Source organism: Salmo trutta, unplaced genomic scaffold (assembly GCF_901001165.1).
Source record: "Salmo trutta unplaced genomic scaffold, fSalTru1.1, whole genome shotgun sequence".
In the NCBI taxonomy this organism is placed as follows: Eukaryota; Metazoa; Chordata; class Actinopteri; order Salmoniformes; family Salmonidae; genus Salmo; species Salmo trutta.
The window spans coordinates 181,435-191,026 of record NW_021822710.1 but is presented as its reverse complement, the minus strand read 5'-3'; the positions used below and the strand labels follow the sequence as shown (position 1 = coordinate 191,026).

Below are 9,592 nucleotides of genomic sequence, written 5' to 3'. Positions count from 1 at the left end.
AAATACTTACAAAGACATAGAAGAAGAGCATTTAGTAAAGAGGAACTAGAGAAGTGATGTGTCATACCTCTGGGATCTCTGAAGCTGTAAACAAACCGTCAAGGAAAAACACTTCATAATACTGAATTAAGCAGAGGCTTTTATCCAAAGCATTAATATATTTTAGGTACGGGTGGTCCTGGGAATCGAACACACCATCCTAGCATTGCAAGAGCTATGCTCTGTCCACTGAGCTAGAGGACCACTTCTAACACTGACAGTAGTGCAATCGGGGTGGCAGATAGCCTTGCGGATAAGGCTGATGGGGTGGCAGGTAGCCTTGTGGATAAGGCTGTTGGGGTGGCAGGTAGCCTTGTGGATAAGGCTGTTGGGCCAATGGGGGTGGCAGGTAGGTCCCATAGAATTCTAATGGTCACTCCCATAGAATTCTAATGGTCACTCCCATAGAATTCTAATGGTCACTCCCATAGAATTCTAATGGTCACTCCCATAGAATTCTAATGGTCACTCCCATAGAATTCTAACGGTCACTCCCATAGAATTCTAACGGTCACTCCCATAGAATTCTAACGGTCACTCCCATAGAATTCTAACGGTCACTCCCATAGAATTCTAACGGTCACTCCCATAGAATTCTAACGGTCACTCCCATAGAATTCTAACGGTCACTCCCATAGAATTCTAACGGTCACTCCCATAGAATTCTAACGGTCACTCCCATAGAATTCTAACGGTCACTCCCATAGAATTCTAACGGTCACTCCCACTACGGACGAGGCTAGTCCAATACATAATTACCTTTAACCTCATCCCACTGGAACCAGTGAAGTCCAAACAGACTCTTGTTATGATGGTGTTCTATTGTAACACTAGTGAGAGGAGTTGAGTCGGGTGAGGAGCGGAGTCGGAAGGGGAGCGGAGTCGGAGCGGAGTCGGAGGGGGAGCGGAGTCGGAGGGGGAGCGGAGTCGGAGCGGAGTCGGACGGGGAGTGGTCATCACCACCAGAGCCAGCCAATCAGAACAGTTTCCTGTTAATTCCAAGTGAGGCACTGAGACCTAATTAATGACAGAAGAGAGACTGAAGAGCATGAATGGCTTGAGGCCTAATTAATGACTGAAGAGAGGCTGAAGAGCATGAATGGCTTGAGGCCTAATTAATGACTGAAGAGAGACTGAAGAGCATGAATGGCTGAGACCTAATTAATGACTGAAGAGAGACTGAAGAGCATGAATGGCTGAGGCCTAATTAATGACTGAAGAGAGGATGAAGAGCATGAATGGCTGAGACCTAATTAATGACTGAAGAGAGACTGAAGAGCATGAATGGCTGAGACCTAATTAATGACTGAAGAGAGACTGAAGAGCATGAATGGCTGAGACCTAATTAATGACTGAAGAGAGACTGAAGAGCATGAATGGCTGAGGCCTAATTAATGACTGAAGAGAGGATGAAGAGCATGAATGGCTGAGACCTAATTAATGACTGAAGAGAGACTGAAGAGCATGAATGGCTGAGACCTAATTAATGACTGAAGAGAGACTGAAGAGCATGAATGGCTGAGACCTAATTAATGACTGAAGAGAGACTGAAGAGCATGAATGGCTTGAGGCCTAATAAGGGGAGAGAGTGAATGGCCTTTTGAAAGGATATCTTCACACTTCCCTTGATATTCACTCAGCCGGTGACTGAAAGACAGTTAAAACAGATTACATTAGTAGTCTACTGTTTCTAAAACATACAAGTCATTCACTCCACCTGTTACATTAAACATGGTAGGCCGAGCTAGATATATGTTTAACATTGTCATTTTCAGTTTCCAAACCACAGCTAGCTACAGCAGATGAGTCTAGATAAGAATCTAGGGGTCATATTCAGTCAAACCAGGTACCGGGTCAATGACAACACTTCTGCTGCTGCTGTGAGATGTGTAGCATGAAGCTTTACCGTCATGTCTGGTACCGTTTCCACTGCTCTGTGAGATGTGTAGCATGAAGCTTTACCGTCGTGTCTGGTACCGTTTCCACTGCTCTGAGATGTGTAGCATGTAGCTTTAACGTCATGTCTGGTACCGTTTCCACTGCTGCTGTGAGATGTGTAGCATGTAGCTTTACCGTCATGTCTGGTACCATTTCCACTGCTCTGTGAGATGTGTAGCATGTAGCTTTAACGTCGTGTCTGGTACCGTTTCCACTGCTCTGTGAGATGTGTAGCATGTAGCTTTAACGTCGTGTCTGGTACCGTTTCCACTGCTCTGTGAGATGTGTAGCATGTAGCTTTAACGTCGTGTCTGGTACCGTTTCCACTGCTCTGTGAGATGTGTAGCATGAAGCTTTACCGTCGTGTCTGGTACCGTTTCCACTGCTCTGAGATGTGTAGCATGTAGCTTTAACGTCATGTCTGGTACCGTTTCCACTGCTGCTGTGAGATGTGTAGCATGTAGCTTTACCGTCATGTCTGGTACCATTTCCACTGCTCTGTGAGATGTGTAGCATGTAGCTTTAACGTCGTGTCTGGTACCGTTTCCACTGCTCTGTGAGATGTGTAGCATGTAGCTTTAACGTCGTGTCTGGTACCGTTTCCACTGCTCTGTGAGATGTGTAGCATGTAGCTTTAACGTCGTGTCTGGTACCATTTCCACTGCTGCTGTGAGATGTGTAGCTTTAACGTCGTGTCTGGTACCGTTTCCACTGCTCTGTGAGATGTGTAGCATGTAGCTTTACCGTCATGTCTGGTACCGTTTCCACTGCTCTGTGAGATGTGTAGCATGTAGCTTTACCGTCATGTCTGGTACCGTTTCCACTGCTCTGAGATGTGTAGCATGTAGCTTTAACGTCATGTCTGGTACCGTTTCCACTGCTCTGAGATGTGTAGCATGTAGCTTTACCGTCATGTCTGGTACCGTTTCCACTGCTCTGTGAGATGTGTAGCATGTAGCTTTACCGTCATGTCTGGTACCGTTTCCACTGCTCTGTGAGATGTGTAGCATGTAGCTTTAACGTCGTGTCTGGTACCGTTTCCACTGTTCTGTGAGATGTGTAGCATGTAGCTTTAACGTCATGTCTGGTACCGTTTCCACTGCTCTGTGAGATGTGTAGCATGTAGCTTTACCGTCGTGTCTGGTACCGTTTCCACTGCTCTGTGAGATGTGTAGCTTTACCGTCGTGTCTGGTACCGTTTCCACTGCTCTGTGAGATGTGTAGCATGAAGCTTTACCGTCGTGTCTGGTACCGTTTCCACTGCTCTGTGAGATGTGTAGCTTTAACGTCATGTCTGGTACCGTTTCCACTGCTCAGTGAGATGTGTAGCATGTAGCTTTAACGTCATGTCTGGTACCGTTTCCACACTGATGTTTATTGAGAACTGGAATAAAACTGGAATCAGAATTCTGACAATGCAGGTTTGTTTTCGACTTCCAGGGAACCAGACTACAGAGTTTGATTGAATAGCCCCCATCCTGAGTATGTATGTAGTTAGCTGTTTGATTGAATACCCCCCATCCTGAGTATGTATGTAGTTAGCTGTTTGATTGAATACCCCCCATCCTGAGTATGTATGTAGTTAGCTGTTTGATTGAATAGCCCCCACCCTGAGTATGTAAGTAGTTAGCTGTTTGATTGAATAGCCCCCACCCTGAGTATGTAAGTAGTTAGCTGTTTGATTGAATACCCCCCCATCCTGAGTATGTAGTTAGCTGTTTGATTGAATACCCCCCCATCCTGAGTATGTAGTTAGCTGTTTGATTGAATACCCCCATCCTCAGTATGTAGTTAGCTGTTTGATTGAATACCCCCCATCCTGAGTATGTATGTAGTTAGCTGTTTGATTGAATAGCCCCCACCCTGAGTATGTAAGTAGTTAGCTGTTTGATTGAATAGCCCCCACCCTGAGTATGTAAGTAGTTAGCTGTTTGATTGAATACCCCCCCATCCTGAGTATGTAGTTAGCTGTTTGATTGAATACCCCCCCATCCTGAGTATGTAGTTAGCTGTTTGATTGAATACCCCCATCCTCAGTATGTAGTTAGCTGTTTGATTGAATACCCCCCATCCTGAGTATGTAGTTAGCTGTTTGATTGAATACCCCCACATCCTGAGTATGTATGTAGTTAGCTGTTTGATTGAATACCCCCACATCCTGAGTATGTAGTTAGCTGTTTGATTGAATACCAACCATCCTCAGTATGTATGTACGTGTGTAGCTAGCTGTGTTTTAGCGACCTGTACAGTATCATCTCATCACACAAGTCTAATAACGTTAGTTACTTACTCGGAGTCAATACTTTTCTGTTTCAAAACCAGGAGAGCTGCCACATATTCATTTAGGTTCTACAATGAGAGAGGATGGATTGTCAGTCAGTATAGTTTGGTGAAATATTAGTCAACTAATCTTTTATCCACGTTTGAAACAAGTATACAACAGTAGCCAGAGCGTTTCTCAACTCACCTGGTGAAGTACAGTGCAGTTTTTACAGACTCCGGTAGTTGCTTCTGAAGCGATTCTGGAATGATTCTCCCCCGGCATCATGATAAGTACTAATAGTTACTGTCCAATATGTCAAAATACAACTACAGACATTAAAAACACAAACACTTGACAACAAATTCGGCATGACACAAACGCACTGTCCCACGTTGACTCAGGACCCGAAATATAGACGGGGTTGTCTATAGAAATGCCGGTCTGAAAAAGACAGACCTGAGCGTTATATCTTTTTCAGATTTTTTATTTATTACATTTTTGTATTATTATTATTATAAACAACAAATCAATACAAAAAGCACACGGGGGAACACAAGCATATATAAAGAATATGCAAAGGACAATTGGGCTGGGGGGGGTACAATTATCACATGACACAAGGACCTTAAAGGGGCATATACACATTTATCATTCTAACAGCTTTTATGTTGTATTTAATTGTCTTAAAATAAAGTTCAATTTTTTTTTGTAATGTAAGAAAATGTGGTGTTTTGTTTGTAAATTTACATTTGTGAATATGGCCAAAAGAATAATGAAATTAATTGTTTCAACTTATTTCTATCGTAGGTAAAGAATCCAAGCAGTACATATCTCCACAATAGTGTCAAATCTTCATAAATGTGTTTAATTATAAATCTACTGATGTCTTGCCACAGATTTCTTACATGAATACAATGCAACACTGTTTCTGGGTGGTCATTACAAAAGGTACAATTTGAGTTTATGTTTTTCTTAACTTCTTCATAATATGGTTGTCGGCAGGTTAAAATATTTATGAATAATTTAAAAAAGAAACTTCAAAAATGTTGTTAACCTGTTGGGGATAGGGGGCAGTATTTGCACGGCCGGATAAAAAACGTACCCGATTTAATCTGGTTACTACTCCTGCCCAGTAACTAGAATATGCATATAATTGTTTGATTTGGATAGAAAACACCCTAGAGTTTCTAAAACTGTTTGAATGGTGTCTGTGAGTATAACAGAACTAATTTGGCAGGCCAAAACCTGAGAAGATTCCAAACAGGAAGCGCCCTCTCTGACCATTTCTTGGCCTTCTTTGTCATCTCTATCCAAAACAAAGGATCACTGCTGTAACGTGACATTTTCTAAGGCTCCCATAGGCTCTCAGAAGGCGCCAGAACGTTGAATCATGACTCTGCAGTTACTGGCTGAAAAACAGTAGCGCATTTGGTAAGTGGTCAATCTGAGAACAATGAGACGGGTGTGCGCGCGTGCACGTGAAGAGTCCATTTTCTTCTTTGAGTCTTTGAACGAAAACAACTTCTCCCAGTCGGAATATTATCGCTATTTTACAAGAAAAATCGCATAAAAATTGATTTTAAACAGCGTTTGACATGCTTCGAAGTACGGTAATGGAATATTTTGATTTTTTTTGTCACGATACGCGCCGGGCGCGTCACCCTTCGTTACCCTTCGGTCTTGAACGCACGAACAAAACGCCGCTATTTGGATATAACTATGGATTATTTGGAACCAAACCAATATTTGTTATTGAAGTAGAAGACCTGGGAGTGCATTCTGACGAAGAACAGCAAAGGTAATCCAATTTTTCTTATAGTAAATCTGAGTTTGGTGAGTACCAAACTTGGTGGGTTATCAGGTCTGAGTAGTCAATAAAAATAATACAAAGCTATCCTCTGTTATCAGGTCTGAGTAGTCAATAAAAATAATACGCAGCTATCCTCTGTTATTAGGTCTGAGTAGTCAATAAAAATAATACGAAGCTATCCTCTGTTATCAGGTCTGAGTAGTCAATAAAAATAATACGAAGCTATCCTCTGTTATCAGGTCTGAGTAGTCAATAAAAATAATACGAAGCTATCCTCTGTTATCAGGTCTGAGTAGTCAATAAAAATAATACGAAGCTATCCTCTGTTATCAGGTCTGAGTAGTCAATAAAAATAATACGAAGCTATCCTCTGTTATCAGGTCTGAGTAGTCAATAAAAATAATACGAAGCTATCCTCTGTTATCAGGTCTGAGTAGTCAATAAAAATAATACGCAGCTATCCTCTGTTATCAGGTCTGAGTAGTCAATAAAAATAATACGAAGCTATCCTCTGTTATCAGGTCTGAGTAGTCAATAAAAATAATACGAAGCTATCCTCTGTTATCAGGTCTGAGTAGTCAATAAAAATAATACGAAGCTATCCTCTGTTATCAGGTCTGAGTAGTCAATAAAAATAATACGCAGCTATCCTCTGTTATCAGGTCTGAGTAGTCAATAAAAATAATACGAAGCTATCCTCTGTTATCAGGTCTGAGTAGTCAATAAAAATAATACGAAGCTATCCTCTGTTATCAGGTCTGAGTAGTCAAGTCTAGTACTAGTCTGATATTGTTAGAAGTATGTCTCTTCCTCATAAAGCCAGACTGTGTTTCATCAATGATTGCATCCAGGACTTCTTTAATTATTTGTGCAATTAGTAAGGCTAATATCCTGTAGTCATTACTATGTCTGGAACCTGTTTTGTTACTCCAAGCGAATGATCTGTTGCCCGGAAACCTCCCTCTCCATATATCAGTAAGATCAAACTTTTCCATAAAAAAGTATTAAACCCAAATTCTGATTGGCTGGCCTACCTGTGTGGCCATTTATCAGATTAATTATCTATAGTAATGTTAAAGTCCCCTCCTATCAATAATAACGAATTGGGAACTTTAGATAGCCAATGAAGTATATGTTTCTCTACAGATTCAAGCAACTCATCCTTCTCATGTTTGGTGTTGTACACGTAGAAGTTTACAGTAAAGAGGAAAATGTCATTGTAACTGATCACGAGATAATTAAAGTAACCAAAGGGGTCTACAGTCTCATGTGGCTCATGTTGGTAGAGCATGGAGTTTGCAACACCAGGGTTGAGGGTTCGATTCCCACTGGGGACCGTTACAAAAAAATGATGAATATTTTGTTTAATAAAATGTATGCATTCACTACTGTAAGTCGCTCTGGATAAGAGCGTCTGCTAAATGACTAAAATGTAAATGTAAATGGTCACAGTCCGAGTGTAGAATATTACCACCACAGGTATTTTTCATTGTAATGACCCCAGCGGAGCGGGCATAGCCATGGGACTTCCAGAAGTTGGAATCAGCAGAAATGGAGTGTCTCTTAAAAATCTGTGTTGTTCAGCAAATAAAAATAAGGCCTTGCGCTTCACAATGTTTTGTAACCCCCAAACCTTTGCATTTTTTTTTTAGATCCGTTTCTAAACCCAGATGCGATACATTGCGAGGCTTGTGGGACCGCTTGGGAAGTAGACCACATATGAGCCATTATATTGACAGGTGACTTAGTGGCACACAGAGAGACAGCGATGACATGACGAGCTCTGACGTAAGACACACAGAGAGACAGCGATGACATGACGAGCTCTGACGTAAGACACACAGAGAGACAGCGATGACATGACGAGCCCTGACGTAAGACACACAGAGAGACAGCGATGACATAACGAGCCCTGACGTAAGAGACACAGAGAGACAACGATGACATGACGAGCCCTGAGGTAAGAGACACAGAGAGACAGCGATGACATGACGAGCCCTGAGGTAAGACACACAGAGAGACAGCAATGACATAACGAGCCCTGACGTAAGAGACACAGAGAGACAGCGATGACATGACGAGCCCTGAGGTAAGAGACACAGAGAGAAGAGAAACACTAGCTTCCACCTGTAAGGAGGAGACTTCTTGGTGAATAAGACATGACTGATCTGCTGGACTTCAGATTTAATAGAGACCTTAGTGGACCGTATCTTCTGAGCAACAGACGTCCCCGATCGTTAGTTAGAACAGGGGTTCTCAGACTGTTTGGGGCCTGGGACCCCTTTTGTGTGAGTAAATTCATCAGGGACACCCTCATCAGAACACAACTAGAGTGAGATACAAGGAGTTTTACTGTGACTTTGGCAGTGCGTTGCCGGACAAACCAAGTCCCTGGGAAGGAACATTTTATAGGCACCACAGAAGGAAATGAGCAGTTTTCAAGCTCATTTCCAGCAATATATATAGATTTTGTTCATTTACTGTCATCTGTTGTTGAGAGTAAAACATCTTGTTCATATATTGTCATCTGTTTTATTTTATTTAACCTTTATTTAACTAGGCAAGTCAAGAACAAATTCTTATTTTCAATGACGGCCTAGGAACAGTGGGTTAACTACCTTGTTTCAGGGGCAGAACGACAGATTTGTACCTTGTCAGCTCGGGGATTCAAACCAGCAACCTTTCGGTCTTGCAACCTTTGTTGAGAGTAAAGCATCTTATTCAAATACTGTCATCTGTTATTGAGAGGTAAACATCTTGTTCATGTACTGTCATCTGTATTGTCACATCTGCTTAATGTTGCCAACCTAATCTAGAATGATTGGGGATCTGTCACTATTCTACCTATTTTACTTTTAACTTGAGAATAAAAGGTGTTGTTTTATTAAATACTGTAATCTGCTGTAATGTGTCATGCGTGTCTGCTGAATGCTGCTTTAGGGATGTTTCTCTGTGTTGTGGTACATTGGGGAAGTTGGGGATGTTTATCTGTGTTGTGGTACATTGGGGAAGTTGGGGATGTTTCTCTGTGTTGTGGTACATTGGGGAAGTTGGGGATGTTTCTCTGTGTTGTGGTACATTGGGGAAGTTGGGATGTTTCTCTGTGTTGTGGTACATTGGGGAAGTTGGGGATGTTTCTCTGTGTTGTGGTACATTGGGGAAGTTGGGGATGTTTATCTGTGTTGTGGTACATTGGGGAAGTTGGGATGTTTCTCTGTGTTGTGGTACATTGGGGAAGTTGGGGATGTTTCTCTGTGTTGTGGTACATTGGGGAAGTTGGGGATGTTTCTCTGTGTTGTGGTACATTGGGGAAGTTGGGGATGTTTCTCTGTGTTGTGGTACATTGGGGAAGTTGGGATGTTTCTCTGTGTTGTGGTACATTGGGGAAGTTGGGGATGTTTCTCTGTGTTGTGGTACATTGGGGAAGTTGGGGATGTTTATCTGTGTTGTGGTACATTGGGGAAGTTGGGATGTTTCTCTGTGTTGTGGTACATTGGGGAAGTTGGGGATGTTTCTCTGTGTTGTGGTACATTGGGGAAGTT

General features: G+C 42.0%; 1 protein-coding gene and 1 long non-coding RNA gene across 7 annotated transcripts in view; one reads left to right on the top strand and one right to left on the bottom strand.

Moving 5' to 3' along the window:
• LOC115183955 (little elongation complex subunit 1-like) overlaps nucleotides 1-4,750 on the bottom strand; it is a 26,896-nt gene extending 22,146 nt beyond the window's left edge. For 3 of the 6 annotated variants that reach the window (XM_029744938.1, XM_029744939.1, XM_029744940.1), the window contains exons 1-4: nucleotides 4,445-4,745; nucleotides 4,268-4,326; nucleotides 1,652-1,686; nucleotides 68-86 (exon numbers count right to left, since the gene is read on the bottom strand). In XM_029744938.1, the coding sequence (XP_029600798.1) occupies nucleotides 68-86; nucleotides 1,652-1,686; nucleotides 4,268-4,326; nucleotides 4,445-4,525 (194 nt within the window). In that variant the 5' untranslated portion in view covers nucleotides 4,526-4,745. The other 3 variants (XR_003874135.1, XM_029744942.1, XM_029744941.1) reach the window with 3 other exon arrangements.
• Nucleotides 4,751-5,997: 1,247 nt separating this feature from the next.
• Nucleotides 5,998-8,957, top strand: LOC115183961 (uncharacterized). Its single transcript, XR_003874137.1, has 2 exons — nucleotides 5,998-6,038; nucleotides 7,703-8,957. It is a non-coding gene; the product is annotated as an uncharacterized LOC115183961 (long non-coding RNA).
• The last annotated feature ends 635 nt before the right edge of the window (nucleotides 8,958-9,592 follow it).